Source organism: Borostomias antarcticus (genome assembly GCF_949987555.1).
Source record: "Borostomias antarcticus genome assembly, chromosome: 22".
NCBI lineage: Eukaryota > Metazoa > Chordata > Actinopteri > Stomiiformes > Stomiidae > Borostomias > Borostomias antarcticus.
Genome location: NC_140255.1, coordinates 14,385,990 through 14,405,820, shown reverse-complemented (window position 1 = coordinate 14,405,820; position 19,831 = coordinate 14,385,990). Strand labels below are relative to the sequence as shown.

At 45.9% G+C, this 19,831-nt stretch overlaps 3 protein-coding genes across 4 annotated transcripts; 1 reads left to right on the top strand and 2 right to left on the bottom strand.

Annotated features, from left to right (window-relative positions):
• Positions 1 to 1,172: 1,172 nt before the first annotated feature.
• On the bottom strand, positions 1,173 to 4,303 carry csdc2a (cold shock domain containing C2, RNA binding a). Its single transcript, XM_084456459.1, has 4 exons — positions 4,192 to 4,303; positions 2,155 to 2,568; positions 1,698 to 1,820; positions 1,173 to 1,412 (listed from the first exon to the last, which is right to left on the bottom strand). The coding sequence occupies exons 2-4, from the start codon at positions 2,340 to 2,342 to the stop codon at positions 1,250 to 1,252; spliced, it is 474 nt and encodes a 157-aa protein (XP_084312585.1). The 5' UTR covers positions 2,343 to 2,568; positions 4,192 to 4,303; the 3' UTR covers positions 1,173 to 1,249.
• A 420-nt stretch (positions 4,304 to 4,723) lies between these two features.
• aco2 (aconitase 2, mitochondrial) lies at positions 4,724 to 17,369 on the bottom strand (the record flags this gene model as incomplete). Of its 2 annotated transcripts, XM_084456210.1 has the most annotated exons (17): positions 4,724 to 6,855; positions 7,101 to 7,222; positions 7,441 to 7,573; positions 7,899 to 8,090; positions 8,341 to 8,619; positions 8,722 to 8,833; positions 9,162 to 9,235; positions 10,069 to 10,226; positions 10,509 to 10,614; positions 10,879 to 10,970; positions 11,678 to 11,782; positions 12,009 to 12,159; positions 12,441 to 12,599; positions 12,687 to 12,779; positions 12,943 to 13,201; positions 13,563 to 13,705; positions 17,316 to 17,369. In XM_084456210.1, 17 exons carry the CDS (start codon positions 17,349 to 17,351, stop codon positions 6,724 to 6,726), a joined length of 2,346 nt encoding a protein of 781 aa, XP_084312336.1. In that variant the 3' UTR covers positions 4,724 to 6,723. The 2 variants fall into 2 exon arrangements, with proteins under 2 accessions (XP_084312336.1, XP_084312335.1); XM_084456209.1 differs by lacking the exon at positions 4,724 to 6,855 and having other exon boundaries at positions 7,128 to 7,222; positions 7,430 to 7,573; positions 17,316 to 17,351.
• A 631-nt stretch (positions 17,370 to 18,000) lies between these two features.
• Positions 18,001 to 19,771, top strand: phf5a (PHD finger protein 5A). Its single transcript, XM_084456214.1, has 4 exons — positions 18,001 to 18,083; positions 18,449 to 18,472; positions 18,678 to 18,844; positions 19,639 to 19,771. The coding sequence occupies exons 1-4, from the start codon at positions 18,032 to 18,034 to the stop codon at positions 19,726 to 19,728; spliced, it is 333 nt and encodes a 110-aa protein (XP_084312340.1). The 5' UTR covers positions 18,001 to 18,031; the 3' UTR covers positions 19,729 to 19,771.
• Positions 19,772 to 19,831: the final 60 nt, after the last annotated feature.

The following is a 19,831-nucleotide window of genomic DNA, read 5'->3' as shown; positions in this document are numbered from 1 at the left end:
CTGGTGCTTTTCTGACCCCTAGTGGGGAAAATATGGAGTTATTGGCTCTCTAAGAGATGAAGCCATGGCAGATATTTACTTTCTTGTAACATGCAAATCACCATGGAAACATCCCCACAGTAGTGTGACTACAGTTAACTTTTTATTTCCACTTTATCCTCATGGCAAAACAGTGATTTGACAAATAAAAGTGCTCTTGAACACAATTCAACTGCTCACAGACAAAAACATACTTACATTATTATGTATGTTCTTTAGTTACAATCACTTTGAAAATAAAAAGTGGCATTTAATCAATCTTAGTAAAAAATCAAACTGAAAAAAAAACAAACAAACATGTGAATTAGTTTGGAGGACATCAGTGTGGTTTTATAATAAGAAATGGGGTTTAAACCACATACAATTATCTTTGTTTTAACTAAGTAAATGTATGTTTCTATGTTGAATGACTGTTGGAATGAGTGTTATCGGGGCAGAATCATAGGAGCCTTGCAATAGCTTCAACCTGGCTTAGATTGGCATGAAACACAATACTTATCAATAAATCCTCATTACTATCATTTACCTTCCTTGTAATAGAGATTGGACATAAATAAGTATATATAAATAAATAATAAACCATCTGAATCAAACAATATCATTTAGCAAGGTTTCTTGCTTTGTTTTGCTATCCCTACATTCAAACTTACCCAACTGTCAGGAAGTCTGTCAGGCAACTTTATAATAACCATACTGAAATTATTTCCCCATACTCACCTTCTCAATGCCATCTCAAGTCTTGTCTACCATTTGTTACTGTCTAACTCCTTCACATAAGCACTCCATCCTCTGTTCCCTGTTCCCATTCCTACCTCCCCCTTTCCTCTCTCTCCCATCCCTCTTTCCTTCCCTCCATTCCCATCCCTCCATTCTCTGCCCCAACTGTATCCTCAGACCCCAGGCCGTACGCACAAACCCACAAGGTCCCTCAGACCCCTCAGCCCTCAGCCGATATACACCCAGCTCCCCTGGCTTCATGTCCCAACAGACCTCAGCCCCCTCAGATCCCTCAGCCGATATACACCCAGCTCCCCTGGCTTCATGTCCCAACAGACCTCAGCCCCCTCAGCCCCCTCAGCCCTCAGCCCCCTCAGCCCTCAGCCCCCTCAGCCCTACACCCAGCTCCCCCGGCCTCATGTCCTAACAGACCTCAGACACCCGAGCCCCCGAGCCTGGGGTTTCTGAGCCCCAGAAACCCCCTGGTGGTAGCCTAGGAGCTGATAATCTGGCCAGACCAGGTCTCGTGTTTGGTCCCAGGGGTCAGGTGTGTGATGACCACCTCCACAGCCTGCATCTTCAGGTTCTTGGGAGGGATGGGGCAGACCTTGTAGGTGACCTCATCGCCTTCCATCGGCACGTACTCTCCATCAATACTGACCAGGGGAGAGAGGGGAGGGGCAGAAACAAGGATTCAAGTATGGTTATTTGTCATATTAACAAGATACAGGTACCATGTACAATGAAATGTTCACTTGAGAACAATTATATCAGACACAACAGAGTATAGATATTGAACACTTTGAAGATTAAAGCTTTACTGGTGATTTATTTTACATGTATTTCCTCAGTAATCATGTTACGACGTTATAATAACACAGGCCTTGTGTATCGCTGCCTGGAGCAGTCCCATGCTGATGACGCGTTAGGAGCTGACTAACTCTGAGATGTGAACAAAGATGTCCTCTCCACCGTGGGAGGGCCGTAGAAAGCCGTGCCCCTGGGACCTGGAGAAGTTCTTACACACGCCCTTAAACACGGGGCCTGACCTGGCCCGCACCGTCCTGAGAGGGGGGAGGGGGTGAACAGAGATGACAGGGGAGGGCAACATTAGAGAGAGAAAAGAGAGAGACAGAGATTTGTTTCACCTACAGATACGGTACAGTAATAATACACCCTCGTACTCTGTAACTTCCCACCAAATATTGATTATTATGCAAGCTTGTGGATGCAGTAAATATAGTAAATACACACACACACACACACACACACACACAGATTTTACAATTACTATCCCCAGAGTTGTATTGCTGTGCCTTATTGTATACTTTACTTTATTGTATACTATACAACACACACACACACACACACACACCATGTCTAATTAGTGGGACTCACGCAGAGTATGTGCGGGTGCGTTTGGTGGGCAGTGGGCTGGGCAGCTCTCCAGGCCGCAGGGGCTTCCTGTCTCTCTCCCACACCCGACTGCCCTCCCTCAGGAAGGGGAAGGAGAGGCCCAGGGGGGTGCGAGGTGAGCGCAGCGGCAGGGGGGCATCCGTCGGGGAGGAGGGGTCTGAGTCTGCCATCTCTGTGGGAGAGGGAATCCCCCTGGAGAGAGGGTGGGGGTGAGGACGGCCTCAGGTGGGCAACAGCTGGGTGCACTGTGTTACACTGCCTGCATGGCAGACGTGTTGGGAGTGTGTGTGTGTGTGTGTGTATGTGTGTGTGTGTGTGTGTGTGTGTGTGTGTGCGTGTGCGCACGCGTGTTTGTGTGGAGAGTTCTTGATTGAGTGAATCTCGTCGGTGGAAGACCTGTGTTGTTAAACAGAGAGTGAGGGAGAGAGAGAGAGGGAGAGAGAGAGAGAGAGAGAGAGAGGGAGAGAGAGAGAGAGAGAGAGAGAGAGGGAGAAGAGAACAATAACGATGAGAAACTGAAGTTAAACAGCAGACAGCGATCCTCTTGGCAGGCAGGCAGCAGGACCCATAATGAGACAGAGGCTGAGTGACCAAGCAGTGCCCACAGCTTTGACCACGTCCCATGACCATCTACCCTCCCTCAGCCCATCATCACGCTGGATTCCCCAGACAGAAGGCTTCATTGCAACATCGCTCCGCTGCGTATTCAGTCTTCAAAAGCCCTGAGGAGCTGTGGTCTCAGACCAGGAGAGGATTCTGTATTCAGTGACATCCAGCTTAGAATAAAACAAGTTATTTTGAGACAGAGTTGAGTGTAGTTAGTATTGTTGTGCATTACGAAGAGTAGCTCTGCTGTATGTTATCTTAAGAGGTTTTGCCATAATGGGCCTCCCAAGTGTGCGGAAAACGCAGCACCATGTTAGGAGATAGATAAAAGAGTTCAATGTGTCGCAAACCACATACCTAGGGCTTCTCTCTCTCTCTCTCGCTCTCTGATTATGTGTGTGTGTGCGTGTGAGTGTGTGTAACAATGCCACATTCTAAATATAGCAGGCTGCATTGTAGAACAGCGGCTGTCCCTCGCTGGCTGGGTTAGGATGGAGACAGGCTGGCGAGGCTCTCCTCATCCCATTTCACTTACACACTGTAGTACAGATCATGTAGAACAGAGGACACAGTGTGTGTGTGTGTGTGTGTGTGTGTGTGTGTGTGTGTGTGGTGTATTTGTGCACACACATGCTGAAACGCAAACACCCATCACATGAAAGTAAGATGAGGAAATAGCTGCAAGACAAGATAGCAACATACATGCCTATAGTAAGAACCAGAAATGTATTTTTATTTACAATATAATTTCCGGGAAATTACATAGATTAGAGATTTACACGGTAAGACGTCGGTAAGATGCTGGTAAGACATGGGCTAGAAAGCGTTACCAAGAATTGTGATCATAATAATTAAAGGCTGTCCCGCCAATGATTTTGGGGTGAGTCGTTTTGTAGAAATCTCTAAGGAGTAACTGGGGCGTTAGACAGAAAGGCTGTGTAGATCTGGCCGGCCAGGAACTGTAACAGCGTGTTTAGCATGGGAGACACGTTTTGGCTGCATGTGTACTAGACCAGGGGTGTGTCGAAATCCTTTTAAACTTTTAATGCTGTTCCATGAGCTCTGTCAAATAGCGGTTTTAGCTGGTTAGACGGATTTATTGAGCTCTAGACAGAGCCCTGTAAATAATTCCCGAACCCGTAGCTGCAGGCTTCTTGATTCCAGAACATTCTCTTACTGTATGTATGCCAGCTTGAGGCCAGGAGGAGAATGGATGCTTTCATTGATCGGTCAGACAGAACATGCCGAGAAGCGCTTCTGTAAACATCCCACACTCCTGACCTCACACAAAAAATACACATTTCGACCGAATAATTCATATAAATTAAAGAAAGTTGTCAACCACATGTGGTATAAAAATGATCTAAGATTAAAATCGTGCAAATCAAGGCACTGACTTATCGATTATCTTACCGTAAAATGTCAAGCCGCTGTCGGTCACATGTGCAGATGTCACTTCTTGGCAGTTATATAACGCTAGTAATAATATTTTTGGTCAAATAAAGTCGCACAGACACGGGAAGAATAACTGTCGCCTTTGCTGCTTGGCGCAAGCGGGTCTTCGTGTCCTCTTTCTTTCAGGCTCAAATAAAAGAGAGGAGCGGAGTTGAGCGGGGCGGGGGTAGCGGGTTTACTGAGTTGAAAATAAAAGCGACCAGAAGGTGCATGTTTTATGCATCGTATTTGGACGCAATATTTTTTATTTGTCCCGCTCGTGACATAGATACTAAACTAATCTCATTGCAATTTCACGATTTGTTAATCCTTGCTATGAACACCTGAGAAGGCCTATTGGAGTTCATAATGTGACATGATAGGTTTGTAGGAATAAAGTAGGTGTGAAGGGGTGTCCAAAAGCAGGGAGACAGCCCTAAACTGCACAAAAAAACCACAACAATCCAAAATTGAGTCAACTGTATATTAATTTAAATGTCATTTTATTGTACAACCCATTGCGACTGAGCAGCACCCACTTCTGCAATACATGGAGAAAGAAAACAGGGAAAAACAAACATTTAAATATACATGGAACCACACTTCCAAGCATGGACCAGAGGAGGGGAATGATTGTAACAATCAACAGAGGCCAATATGAGAGTATTATAACAGTAAAAATGGTGTGTTCTGTCCGTCAATTCAGTCAAGGCATGGGTGGAGGGAGGGGCACTAGAACGTACAGACCATGGATGTATTGATAGAACGGGTACAGACACACTGCAAAGCAACTGGACTGTCACTATAGTGCCTCTAATTTGACACAGGCGGGGTAAAGACCAACACACACGGAACCCTGCAAAAAAGGGCGCCCAAAAATTACAAGCAGCATGAAGGAGTATGTACGTCACACCCCGGCCCTGTCTGACGAAACCGACGTTCAAAACCAGAATTAAAAAAATGAACACTTCTTGAAAATGCATATCTGAACCCTTCCTGGAGAAAAATAAATAATCACTTTAAAATCTTTGACCGTTAATAATGTTCAGTAAAGATGTTCCTAGCCACTGGGAGTGGTACCGTACTGTAGGTGGGAATAGGGTGGGAAGAGAGGGGTGTTGTGGGGTAGGTGGAGTGTTGTTGGGTAGGTAGGGTGGTGTTGGGTAGGTAGGGTGGTGTTGGGTATAGGGAGGATGGAGTTCCAGTGTCCATTATAAGCTAGAGGGGTCAATAATACAGTGTACAGACAAGTCTCTAAGCTTGTGGTGAACCAGTTTTGTTTACACTGACAATCTGCAGTACCACAAAAATAAGTGTTTTGGAGTCACTGGGTGTGCGTATGTGTGTGTGCGTGCGAGTGGATAGAGGCTGAAGAGACGGTGGCTACTGAATCCCAAAATCACAGGTAGGTCAAATGAAGCCCGTCACACTGCTGCAGATATTCAATGACAAGAGGGTGAGCGGCTGGAGTACGTGGATCTGACGCTAGCTACTAGCCTGACCAATCTGTTTTTGCAGCTGTGAGTGAAAACATAGCAGTTGACCATGTTGTACCATTCAGGTCAAAGAGAGGAGGAGAAGGAGAGAGAGAGAGAGAGGAGAGGAGAGAGAGAGAGAGAGAGAGAGATGCGAGTCTTGGGAAAGGTCAGGTATAGAGAGGTGGGAGGGAGAGAGACGGAGGTCTCAGAAATACAGTATACTGAAAGTCTTGGAAAGGATCCCCTGAAGACGATCTTCTAACTGTTAACACACTAGAAATGGTGCTCAGAGAGAACAGACCTCGGGCCATGAATGGTGTGTGTGTGTGTGTATGTGTGTGTGTGTGCGTGCGCGAATCATAGGCAGATCAGCAGTTGGTAGTGTTATGATATCAATGATCATTCAGGTCAAAGAAGAGAGTGCGCGTGTGGGACAGTCAGTGGTAAGCTTCCCTTTCTATACAGTATATGCCTCAACACTTATGCCTGACCGACAATTATATAGCAGCTCACAGTACTGTAGTTTTCCATTTGTTCCTGTTTGTGTGTACGGAATACACCATTGTGAAATGTGTGCTTGTGTCTAGTCTACACAGCGTAGGGGTTCTGAATGTCACATGCAGAATGAGCTTAAATCTACAGGAGGGGTGTGTCTTTAATTCCCCAAAACATGTCTTATTAAAAGTCACCAGACCACCCCTCTCTCTAACTAGTTACACCTCTAGTTAGAACATGTTAGCCCCATCTACAGATCCAGGGTCAGTGTCTCTACACCCAGCTAAACATGTAGAGGGTTGTAGAAATTGGCTCTGGACCAGCTGATAGGAGCATTTCTATTCTGATATCCACACGAGTATACCACTTAGAATGAAGCCATGTATTGACAATGCAGACATTTTAGTAGAGTACTAGAGTGGATAACGGAATATCATCAATATCTACACTCTCTGACCCCCTCCCCTCCACTGCATCAGAAGCCCATCCTCTTTCTCTCCAGGCTCCTCCTATCAAGACCCCTCCTCTTCCTGCTCATTTACTGCAGCTCCTTCATCCTGTTGAGGGCGCTGCCGGCCTGGAACCACTCGATCTGCGTCTCGTTGAAGGTGTGGTTGAGCTGGAACGTGTCCTGGGTGCCGTCACTGTGCTTCACCACTGCCGCCAGGGGCTGATGGGGGGGGGGGTAGAAAGATACAGTTAGGATTTTTGCATGCACACAAGGCCAGTTTTCATATATATTGTGTTCATATGCAAGTCTGAAGTTCTGGCTTGAGACTGCCAGACAGCTCTTAAGCTGTACACGCATATAGGGCTTCTCAGTATCATGTGCCCCACCCCCGACCCCTACACCCCCTAGTCTGATCTAAACAGACAGGATGAATGTAAGCAGTACGGCGGTAGGGGTCTCCTCACATTGCCGGGGACGAAGCTCTTGAGTCCGGTGATGGAGATCTTGTCGTCTGGGCGGATCTTGTCGTAATCAGCTGGGTTGTTGAAAGTCAGGGGCAGCATTCCCTGCTTCTTCAGATTCGTCTCTGAGAGGAGGAGGAAGAGGAGGAGGAGGAGGGAGGGGAGGAAGAGGGAGGAGCACAGATTGAGATCACGGAGAGCCGGGTGAGAACATCGTTACATGGAGTACATGAGCTAGAGAACAACTTCTCTCACTAGCACACTCAATTAAACAGATCTCATTCTCAAACAAGCAACAAGCACACGCACACACACACACACAGCTAACGCACCCAGTACCTACCGTGGATCCTAGCGAAGCTCTTGACCAGGATGACGCGGCCTCCCAGGTGCCTGGGTTCCAGGGCAGCGTGCTCTCTGCTGGAGCCCTCACCGTAGTTCTCATCCCCCACAACCACCCAGTTCTTCCCATTGGCCTGGTGGCAAAGAGGGAGGGGTTCAGTACACGATACAGACACTACGGCACCCACTAAAAAGGAGGGCAATAAGGTTTCTGGCTCAACATTCACAAATAGAAATGACATCTTCACACTGGAAGTTGAATAGCCCAAGTCTGAACACAAACAGCAGAAGGCTGGGCTTTGTGCGAGTCAGTGACTAGTCTAGCTAAGTGGGTGTTCATAATTGACACTACTAAGGAGGTGTGGCCAATACAGCCTCTAGTGGAGGCCAACACCGGTGTGAGGGTCTACCTATCCAGTAGCCAGTGTGTACCCATCATGCAATATCCTGGTCCTTTACCTTGTAGTGGCGGGCGACGTCGGGCACGCCTCCGTACTCCCCGGTCAGCTGGTTCTTGATCTTGTTGACCGCGTCGTTCTCGATGTTGACCGCTCCGATCAGAAGGTTGTTGGAGATGTTGTCGAGGTGGCCGCGGAACTTCAGCCAGGGGCCGGCGGCGCTGATGTGGTCTGTGGTGCACTTGCCCTTCACCTGGAGAGAGAGAGAGAGAGAGAGAGAGAGAGAGAGAGAGAGAGAGAGAGAGAGAGAGAGACTTAAGTAAAGGGCTGCCATTTTGTGCCTAATATTACACCATACAAAAGACTGCAAGTGGCTAGAAAAGGCCACTCCACACATCAAATATTATTTCCATATTCCTCGGTGAAAGAATACAGTATGTTGCACAAGCAGTCGCCACTGTGACCCCAAAAGCTCCGTGCTCTTTAACCCCGTGACCCCTGACCTTGATGAGGACTTGGAGGTCCTGGAGGTCTCCTCCGTGCCACTTGTCGAAGGGCTCCAGCAGCTGCAGGCGGTTGCTCTGGGGGTTGACGTCCACCCTGAGGGCCAATCCGTCGGGGGGAGGGTGCTGGTAGGTGTCCTGGCCGGGGTCGAAGTCTCTGGCAGGCAGCTCGTCAGCGTTGGGGGGCTCCAGCTTGAACTTCTCGCCGTTGGGGGCCGTGAGGTAGTCCGTCTCCGGGTTGAAGTTCAGGGTGCCGGCGATGGCCATGGCTGTGACGATCTGGAGTAGAAGGGGAGATGTAACAATAGTGTGTGTGTGTGTGTGTGTGTGTGTGTGTGTGTGTGTGTGTGTGTGTGTGTGTGTGTGTGTGTGTGCGCATACCTCTGGGGAGGTGACGAAAGCATGTGTGGCAGGGTTGGCGTCGTTCCTGGCTGTGAAGTTCCTGTTGAAGGAAGTGACGATGGTGTTCTTCTCTCCCTTCTTCACGTCACGCCTGGACAGGAACAGGAACAGGAAGGAGCATCAGACATCTCTGATCTCAGGTCTCACTGAGCCTCCAACACAGACGCGGGACCTCTACTGTAGGACCCGTTTCAATAATCTGGAAATGCATCTTTCCTTCTTTCCTTTGAGAAATCAAATCAGACTGGATGCTGTCACATATCCTGTCATATTAGATCACACATGACCTCAAGGAAAGGGGGAGGGAGGAGGCACTTTGACTAACATTACACTACATATTTATAGTATCAAACAAGGCCCTTGAAAGGTATGATTAAAATGAAACAATATGGATGCAATAAGCTGTGAGGAGGCCTTACCTGTCCCACTGTCCGATGCAGGGTCCGCAGGCATTGGCCAGAACTACACCTCCCACATCACTCAGGATCTTGGCCTACAGAACGCAAACATCTTCAGTTACTCTATTAACCCCAGTCCCAGCCTCAACTGCGGTGCAATCGTTAGTTACCTCCGCCTCAGCGTCTGTGCAGGGCGAGAGGTCATGTTTTTGGTGTTTGTTTGTTTGTTTTTCTGTTTGTTCGTCTGTGAGCAGGATTACGCAAAAACTACCGGACTGGTTTTCACAAAACTAAGTGGAGGGATGTAGCATGGTTCAACTTACAACCCATTAAGTTTTGGAGCGGATTCGAATCACAGGGCAGATCAACGAGCCGTTTCTTGGTTTGTTTGTTTGTTAGCAGGATTACACAAAAACTACCAGACTGATTTTCATGAAACTTGGTGGAGGGGTGTAACATGGGCCAACATAGAACCCATTACATTTTGGAGCGGATCCGAATCACGGGGCGGGTCCACGCGCCAGCACAAACACAGCCGGCCATTCACCTCCATTCATATTTTAGACCACGCTTGAAACGGTCATATCTTGACATGGGAAGGTCACGTTGACACGTTGGATTGGGATAAAGCTCTTGACCTAACGGAAGCAGCAATACCAAACATGTCCTGCTTGCACGCACGTGCGCGAGCACAGAGCCACAAGATGCATTCATGGCCCGAGGTCTGTTCTCTCTGAGCACCATTTCTAGTGTGTTAACAGTTAGAAGATCGTCTACAGGGGATCCTTTCCAAGACTTTCAGTATACTGTATTTCTGAGACCTCCGTCTCTCTCCCTCCCACCTCTCTATACCCGACCTTTCCCAAGACTTGCATCTCTCTGTCTCTGTCTCTCTCCCCCTCCCTCCCTCCCTCCCTCTAGGACTCACATATCCATCTCTCTCGATGGTGGCGCGGATCTGCTCGGAGCCGGGCGTGACGGTGAAGGCAGCCTTGCACTTCATACCCTTGTCCAAGGCCTGCTTGGCAAGGGAGGCGGCGCGACCCATGTCCTCGTAGCTGGAGTTGGTGCAGCTGCCGATCAGACCTGCACAGGTTGGAGCACACGACAGTCAACAAAGCAGCCCAGTAACCGAGACATAACTCAATCACGCGTCTAGTTTATAGCCAGTACTGAAATAAAGTGCTGGGACTAATGACTGATAAGAGTGCTGTAAGGTAACAGCTAACCAACAGTACTGTATTGATGGCTGATGGAGCACTAGGAGGTAGCGCAGGCCGACAGAACACTCAGCGGAGGGTCAGACTGTGCTCTGCCACTCTGTGCGATAAAAGGACGGACGGCGGTCCAATCTGATTCTGCACTGACCGACTTTGACCTCCAGGGGCCAGCCATTCTTCTCTGCCACGGCCCCGATTTCAGACACAGGGTGGGCCAGGTCTGGAGTGAAGGGCCCGTTGATGTGGGGCTTCAGCTGAGGGAGTGGAGAGAGAAAGAGAGAAAGAAACAAACATCAAACAAACAAAGTCAGTATATTACTTAAATCAATGTTTATTTATCTAGTTAAATTAAGAAAACATATGATCTAACGGTTCTAACCAGTACCAAACGAGCTCACTTGGCCCAGGGTGATGAAACAAGCTTTTTAAGTAGGTTCTAGTGGCCCGCTGTGCAAGGTATGGGTCCTTACCAATCCTATTACAGCAGAATGTGTGTGTGCGCGCGTGTGTGTGCTCACCTCATCCAGGTTGATCTCCACCACCTCATCGTACACACAGCCCTGGTCGGGCACCAGCAGGTCAGAGTACTTGTCCGACAGGGCAGCGATCTCTGGTAACAGAAGGAGGGTGTCATACGAACTACAGTAGTAAGGAGACCCATTTGACCTCTTATCGTTTCATTTTGCGGTCATTCTCCTTCAGTGTGTCACAACATGCAAACCCACTCATCCGTCTCCCCTCCACGCAAGTAATCTTCCTGAGAATGAGAGCCTTAGGACCTCTGGCTGCGTTCCGAATCACATACTTCTACTTTGTACTACCAGTACATACTACAGCTGCCCCTAGAAAGTACGTACTTTGCATGCAGTACGCATCATATTGGGACATAGACATTGCAGTCCATAAAGCTGGGATTCATCATAACGCCACCGGCGCAACTCACACGTGACGGAATGTCCGCAGAGCACAGGATTGTGGGTCAGAATATCCAGAAAAGTGTACTGGCTTGCATACTGCAAAATATGACCAGATGTAGTAAGACATCCTGGTATTTTTGCCATGCTGCATGCGGCATGCCATGTATTGGGACATACTGCATCCTTTTTTGGCATACTATATACCTGTAGTATGGAAGTATGCGATTCGGAACGCAGCCTATGTCTTTTACTAATCAGTGCTCCCTGGTGTTTATCAAGGGTGTCTTTGATCCACCCTTACATGAAATATACAAAACCTATAGATGTACATTGATATCTTTTCAAAAAGGCGAGGCACCAACGTAGCATGAGGGCGCGTGCGTCTCCCGGGTCTCTGTACCTCCGCGGCCGGTCTTGTCCAGGTAGGTCCTCATGCGGTGGTTGTAGGGGAACACCGAGGTGGTGGCTCCGATCTCAGCCCCCATGTTACAGATGGTGGCCATGCCTACGACACACAAACATTCATCAACTGGACTGATACATCTATGGAGGGAAACGATACATTGATATTAGGTTTCGTAGTGTAAACAAACATCATGAAATCATTGCTTTGAAAGTAATAGTGCCGGTTAAAAACTGTTTCAGAAGTATAGTCTACTCTCTAGTTTAGGAAAGTTAGACAAAAGTCTAATCTAGGCTAGCGTGTCCAGTTAAGTGTGTGGTTCTCTGACCAGTGCAGGAGATGGAGTCCACCCCTGGTCCGTGGTACTCCACGATGGCTCCGGTCCCACCCTTCACAGTCAGGATGCCGGCCACCTTCAGGATCACGTCCTTGGGGGAGGTCCAGCCGGACAGCTTGCCTGTCAGTTTAATGCCAATCACCTGGCACACCACAGTGGAGGGGCAGGATTTAGTGATATTTGTGGGACAAAACAAATTACACTTGTACATCCTCAAATTATGAGTGTGTGTGGGCGTGCGTGAGTCATATAAGCAACAATCTATGGCTAAAGGAATAATAATAAGGTGCGATTGCTCATCTTCGAATCTGTAATGATCGTCACTGAAGGGAATGTGTGATATTCCTTCATTAAGAAATGGATGCAGAGATTTTGATTGGATGAGTGAATTTTGACAGACAGACAGATAGGCCCTCCATTCACCTTAGGACATTTCAGCTCCCAGGGGATTCCTGCCATGACGTCCACGGCATCAGCTCCGCCCACTCCAATACAGATGCAGCCCAGTCCGCCACCATTGGGCGTGTGAGAGTCTGTGCCAATCAGCATCACTCCTGGATAGGCGTAATTCTCCAGGATGATCTGATTGGGCAAGAAGTTTTATATTACAGTAAAACCACTTCTGTTTACTATTAGAAAAGTGTGTGTGTGTGTGTGTGTTACCCCTACCTGATGGATGATTCCAGAGCCCGGTTTCCAGAAGCCAACTCCATATTTGGCTCCAGCACTGGCCAGGAAGTTGTACACTTCCAGATTTACTTCCTAAGGACAACAGGACGACGACAGACAAAAGGATTGTGTTAGAAAAACATGTCATTTCTGCTTAAACGGGGCAACCCCGCCCCCCCCCCCCCCAAATTCCATCCCTAACCTGCTGTGCAAGGGCCCTGACCTGACCTTTGACCTTTAAAGCCTGACCTCTCACCTTTGCCCTCTGCAGGTCCTCTGCCCCGCCGGTCGCGGCTTCGATCAGGTGGTCACAGTGGATGGTGGAGGGCACCGCCACCGTGGGCAGGCCGCTGCTGATGAACTGCAGCATGGCCATCTGGGCCGTGGCGTCCTGCATGGCCACGCGGTCAGGGCGGAGACGCAGGTAGGTGCGCCCCCTGTCGATCTCCTGGTTGTGGGGGTCATCAAGGTGACCGTACACAATCTTCTCTGAGAGGGTGAGGGGTCGGTTTAGCCTGGAGGAGGAGGACGGTAAAGGAGGGCAGAGTTATTTAGAGTATGGTATGGTAGTTTTGTATATTGGCCTATGGTACAGTATAACATTAGGATTGAGAATTGAGTGTGACAGTCTCAAAAAAGACTAAGGCTGTATCATAATTGTAGTTAGTATTGAATGAGAGTTGAGGCTAAACTAAACTGGATACAAAAAAAAAAGACAAAAACAGTTTCAAACTCAACAAACGTGACAGGAGTCAAATAATGAACCCACAACAGGCCAGGCCTAAGACCCCCAGGATCTTATCAGAGTTACCAGGACAGAGTATCACATTTCTCTGCAGCTGGTGCCAATGTAAACACGAAGAGAGGTAGACTGACCTTTTGCGTACGATTTCGACATTTGACTGGAGCTTCTCGTAGTTGATGAAGGAGCCGGGCTCAAAGCGGCTCATAGAGACCTTGGCTTTAGCACTGAAAGCTGCAGACACGTGTAGGCGCCTCGCACCCCGGCCCAGGGCGAGCTGGGAGGACAGAGAGAGGAGCAGGAAGACAAACAAACCAAACAAACATCTTTATTTGTCACGCGGTGAGACACACACACACACACACAAACACACACACACCCTTGCGAACATGGGGATAACATGCAAACACCGCACTAGGGATGTAACGATAACCAGTATAATGATAAAACATGATAAAAAAAATCAATTGAATTTATTGTGATAAAATTATAATTAAAACTGATTTCCACGCTTTGAAAAACTCCCTGTAAATACTGTCCAGCATCAACCAAAGTTAGCAACAGTCTCCAACACACATTATTTTAATGTTCAAGCAAAAAAAGTGCATAGTGCTGCTAATTTTATTTGTGGTTTTCAATATAAAAGTGGTCGAAATGATTTCAGTGTGTGTTTAAGTAGTTTTAGAGAATTTCCAGCACATTTGACAATACCACGATCATACTGATGACTGTGATAATTTTGGTCTCTAGTCTATAATCGTGATATGAACTTTTCACACCGTTACATCTCTACTCCACACAGAAAGCCCAAAGATCTTCTTAATGTAAGGTGACAGTACTAGGTACTGCGCCACCAAGCCAAAAGTGAGTGATTTTGGGGTTCATCTTGCTCAAGGACACTTCGGCACACTCCGGAAGCTGGGATCGAATCGGGGACCTTGTGATCCCCAACCCGCCGCTCTACCTTGAGCATGACACTGAATCCCAAAATTGCTCAAGTGTGGCATGGTGGCGTAGTACCTAGTACTGTCACCTCACTGAAGGTCTTTGAGCCTTTCTGTACGGAGTTGGCATGTTCTCCCTGTGTTCGCAAGGGATTCCTCCCAAAAGAACCCAATACAAAAAACATGCAGAAGAACAGATTCAAATTCTTTAGTCCGGTCACTGACCAGGACTTGGACTGAGCACTTGGACTTCGTCCCTTGGCACCATGACTACCGAAAATTCCATGCGTGTGTACTGTGTGCTGTGTCGCCACTCAGTGTGTGTAATTGTGTGTCACTGTGTAGCTGAATAAAGCCCCGCCCCCTTCTCCTCAGGTCCTGTAGTTTTTCAATGCAATGGGTGGTAAACTGGGGGACACTATACAATATCTGAAATCCTCCACCTGTTGCCTTGATGTTCTACCTACAGACTTCTTCAAAACTGTATCCAACTGCATGGCCTCCGATTTATTACAAATTGTAAACACATCTCTTCTTTCAGGTGTGTTCCCACAAACCCTGAAAACTGCAGTCATCAAGCCACTCTTAAAAAAGAATAATCTAGACAGCTCACAAATGAACAATTATAGGCCCATATCAAACCTCCCATTTTTAAGCAAAATAATTGAAAAGGTTGTTTTCCAACAACTGAATAACTTCCTGGTACTAAGTAATGGCTTTGATGTCTTCCAGTCAGGATTTCGACCACACCACAGCACTGGGACTGCTCTAATTAAGGTATTTAATAACATCCATTTAAACACAGATAATGGCAAAATCTCAGTCTTAGTATTACTGGATCTCAGCTCTGCGTTCGACACGGTAGACCACAACATACTACTAGGCCGACTGGAAAATTGGCTGGGAATTTCTGGTACAGTGTTAGATTGGTTTGAATCCTACTTAAAGGACAGGGACTATTTTGTGTCTATAGGCAATTACAAATCTGAGCTGACAAAAATGACCTGGGGAGTTCCCCAAGGCTCCATCCTGGGGCCTCTTCTGTTCAACATTTACATGCTCCCACTAACTCAAATTATGGAAAACAACAAAATATGTTACCATAGCTATGCAGATGACACACAAATTTATATCACTATATCACCAGGAGACTATAATCCCATACAAGCGCTGAGTAAGTGCATTCAACAAATCAATGACTGGATGTGCCAGAACTTTCTCCAACTAAACAAAAATAAAACTGAAGTAATTGTCTTTGGAGCCAAAGAAGAACGATTAAAAGTCAGTGCCCAACTTCAATCAGTAATGCTAAAAACCACAAACGAAGCCAGAAATCTTGGTGTAGTCATGGACTCAGACCTGAATTTCAACAGCCACATTAAGTCAATTACAAAGTCAGCCTACTATCACCTGAAGAATATATCAAGGATCAAAGGATTTATGTCCCAGAAGGATTTGGAAAAACTTGTCCATGCGTTTATCTTCAGTAGACTCGACTACTGTAACGGCATGTATACAGGTTTCTCTAAAAAATCAATCAGACAGCTGCAGCTGATTCAGAACGCTGCTGCTCGAGTCCTCACTAAGACTAAGAAAGTAGAGCATATCACACCAGTTCTAAGGTCTTTACACTGGCTTCCTGTCTATCAAAGAATTGACTTTAAAATACTGCTGTTGGTTTATAAAGCACTGAATGGTCTAGGGCCAAAATATATTTCTGATCTGCTCATATGCTATGAACCATCCAGACCCCTCAGGTCGTCTGGCACAGGTCTGCTTTCTGTCCCCAGAGTTAAAACAAAACATGGAGAAGCAGCGTTCAGTTTTTATGCCCCACATATCTGGAACAAACTTCCAGAAAACTGCAGGTCTGCTGCAACTCTTGGTTCTTTTAAAACAAGCCTGAAGACTTTTCTTTTTGCCACTGCTTTCTAAGAGGAGTTATGTTTATCTGTATACTGCACTGTAACTTTTATTCCTGTATTCTATTTGTCCTGCTTTTTGTTTGAAATGTCTATAATGTCTTGCCTTTTGTTTTAATGCTTTTAATTTGTCCTGCCTTTTGTTTTAAATGTCTATAATGTCTTGCTTTTTGTTTTAATGCTTTTAATGTCTCATGTAAAGCACCTTGAATTGCCCTGTGGCTGAAATGTGCTATATAAATAAACTTGCCTTGCCTTGCCTAAACAAACAACCAATGACAGAGATAGAATAAGCATACAGACCAGGTGTCTCAAAATAACAGTTCAGTTAATAATCAGTGCAAATGAGTCGTTCGGGGGAGGGGAGAGTGAGACTGGACAGCTCAGCTGTTAAGTAACAACAACGGAACTGATCCTTTTTAACCGAGGATCGACCGTCACTCAAGATCACAGGGCTGAGATACAGACCGATCACTCTACTACATCCTTTAATGACAGGACAACACATCCCGATGTAAGAAAGGAGTGGGTAAATTAGCTCATCCTTCCTTTGAAGTGGATGGCAACATTATGAAAAGGTCAAATGAAATGTCACGATGCCATGGTCCATGGTGATCTAAATGCGTCGCCAGACTGCGCCTTCTGTGGCTGCTATGCGCCCTAACCTTGCGTTAACCTTGTCAGTAATAAACGTGTCTTCAAATGACATTGAACAAATGTTGAGATGACGGAATGGGTAATCTTTTGCAAAATATATAGCCTACTTAAAAATCATGTTGAAATGACTGTGTTCATTTGGCAATGACGAACTAGCGACACCACTAATGAACTCGAGACATTATGACCTGACAAGTTGGTACGAATCTAAACTCTCTATCCCGCATCTCTCCCGTGGCAACCAGAGCCAGTTGTAGTATCGATATATCCACACCACAAGGATTATTTTATTATTAAACTAAAATGGCCAATAATTGCCCGTCCACTACAAATATGATAATATGAGCGAACATCTGCCACTAACCTGGAGCCGGGCGACAGTCAGACAGTAGGTTGCCATTTTGTTCACTGACAAAGATGTGTCGAGCAGTGGTGACGTCGGTTTTTGTGGCCGCTAACGTCGCGTGTCTTGGCAGATAGCTGTAACGCACGTGTGAAGTCGTATTTCATTTAGATCTTTGATGGGTTCTACTCATTTAATACGTTTACAGACTAATATGTTAATATATAGTGTCTATAATTACTACCATACGCATATAAATGATGTAAGAATTAAATTGTAATTTATTTATTTTTTAACACTGCTGGGAGGACCTCTGCGTGACCTCAGTGCATATATTTTGCAGGAAATCACTGTCATAATTTTGTTCTCGACAGATATTGTAATTATCGTTTTATATACCGTCACCTTTTAATGTAAATAATATGTCACTCAACAGTTTGCACACTTATGCTTTATATGAGAAAATAATAAATAAAAGTCTGATTTTAGATGTATGCTCATTATATGACATGATGTGAGTGTCGGTTGAGGACAACTACATCATTCAGCACTCGCTTTGTATATATTTTTTGATTCATTATTTTGTGTTTGGGAGACCTAAATCATTTCAATCCAGGTATGAGTTATGCAATCATTCATCCGATAAAGATTTTTTTTTTTTTTTTTTTTGTAAATCGTCAGAAATACGTGAGGGTCAAAGTTGAAAGGTCATATCTCTCTCCTCGCGCTTGCCGAAAATGGCTAAACATCATCCAGATTTGATCTTTTGCAGAAAACAAGCCGGTGTCGGTGAGGTGTTTCATTTACTTTCCGTTTATGTACTTGTATAATTTGCTGCACATCATAAAAGTTTTGTTTTAGCCTATGCTTTGAAGGCAGTATGCCCTTTGTCTGGTGTCTACGAGCTGGCATGCTAACATTGGCTAGGCTAATTATATGGAGACCAGTTAGTTTGTCCATGGCTAGCCGTTACATGATCCTGGCTTCCGCGTGTTGTTGTTCGCAAAACAGTCAAATTGAAGTACTCTAAATAAGTTACTATAAAGAGGTTAATAATTGTAATAACTGATCTCTGTAGTGGAGGGTTACAGGTTGGGGATTTAAGCATATAACGTCGCTATCACGCTAATTGTTCATTTCTTCATTCTTTATAGCCATTGGCCGATTGTGCGAGAAATGTAAGTATGAGCTATTTAGAAAGCTGTATGTCATTCACTGCAGCCGGCCATCCTGGTCCTGTTGTCTCATGATCAATCTGGACAGTTTCACTCTTCTAGATGTGTAACACCTCAGTTGGAAGATGCTTTCACCATTTCCTTTGTTATAATTTCTCTCTCATCCCTTTCTCCCCCTGCTCCTACTATCTCTCCTCCCCTCCCCAAGGTGATGGAAAGTGTGTGATCTGCGATTCTTACGTGAGGCCCTGTACTCTGGTGCGCATCTGTGACGAGTGTAACTACGGATCCTACCAGGGACGCTGTGTCATCTGCGGAGGACCGGGCGTGTCGGACGCCTACTACTGTAAAGAGTGCACCATCCAGGAGAAAGACGTTAGTCTGCCGCATGGGATCTCAGTCCCACACACTCACTCACCCTCTCAAAGATTCATCCTCACACATACTTGCTCTAACACACTCACACGTTCATACTGTACACTTGTACGTACGCTCACATACTTGCATGTTCACACACTCACCCTACCACCCTCATTCTCCTTAATCACATATCGTCTTATCGATCAAGTCTGACGTAGTCGGTTGGGCGAATGCGGAAGTGTCCGTTGACTCCAATGTTAAAAGATCGCTATGAAAAATACCACTTCAAGAACCGATATTCAAAATAGCATGGAAAGTAAATGCAGCTGACGGCTCTCTATGGACCATTCACTTCTATGTATTTCCAAACGTGAAAATAACAGCAGTGAAAAATCGCAGTCTGGTAATGATGAGTTTGTAATTCCGATAGTGTAGTGTATTCTGTTTCTGTTATTTTAAATATTTTGATTCATGAAGTGGTATTTTCATAGCGATCCTTTAACATTGGGATTAACTGACATTTCCGAATTCTCCCAACCGACTACGTCTAACTTTACCGATATGGCGGCTGTGTGATTAAAGCGAATACTGTACAGCTGTAGGCCGACTGTAATTGTTAATTTCCTTGTAAGGACACGCCATGTCTTTTGCCGCGGCATTTTGGATCAATTGAGAATGTGTATTCACATTTCACTAGCTCTCTCCTTCTCTCAACTACACTCTACTTCCTTCTACTCTACTGCACTTTTCCTCTTCCTCTCGTCTACTCGCCACTCATCCACTGCCCTTTTCTACTGTGTTCTACTCAGCGAGATGGCTGTCCCAAGATTGTGAACCTGGGCAGCTCTAAGACAGACCTGTTCTATGAGAGGAAGAAGTACGGCTTCAAGAAGAGGTGAAGACCCAACATACCACCAAGAGCTTTGCTGCAGATTTTCAGTGGAAGTTTATTTCCTTTTCTTTTTCTTTTGTAAACATGTTTTGACATTACAATAAAGCTTT

Excerpts from the sequence above, each read along its gene's own strand:
- csdc2a (XM_084456459.1), bottom strand. The coding sequence starts at position 2,342 with ATGGCAGACTCAGACCCCTCCTCCCCGACGGATGCCCCCCTGCCGCTG. Across the intron at positions 1,821-2,154 it reads CGCACCCGCACATACTCTGC|GACGGTGCGGGCCAGGTCAG; the intron begins GTGAGTCCCACT and ends CCCCCCTCTCAG. Across the intron at positions 1,413-1,697 it reads ATCTTTGTTCACATCTCAGA|TATTGATGGAGAGTACGTGC; the intron begins GTTAGTCAGCTC and ends TCCCCTGGTCAG.
- phf5a (XM_084456214.1), top strand. The coding sequence starts at position 18,032 with ATGGCTAAACATCATCCAGATTTGATCTTTTGCAGAAAACAAGCCGGT. Across the intron at positions 18,084-18,448 it reads CAGAAAACAAGCCGGTGTCG|CCATTGGCCGATTGTGCGAG; the intron begins GTGAGGTGTTTC and ends CATTCTTTATAG. Across the intron at positions 18,845-19,638 it reads GCACCATCCAGGAGAAAGAC|CGAGATGGCTGTCCCAAGAT; the intron begins GTTAGTCTGCCG and ends TGTTCTACTCAG.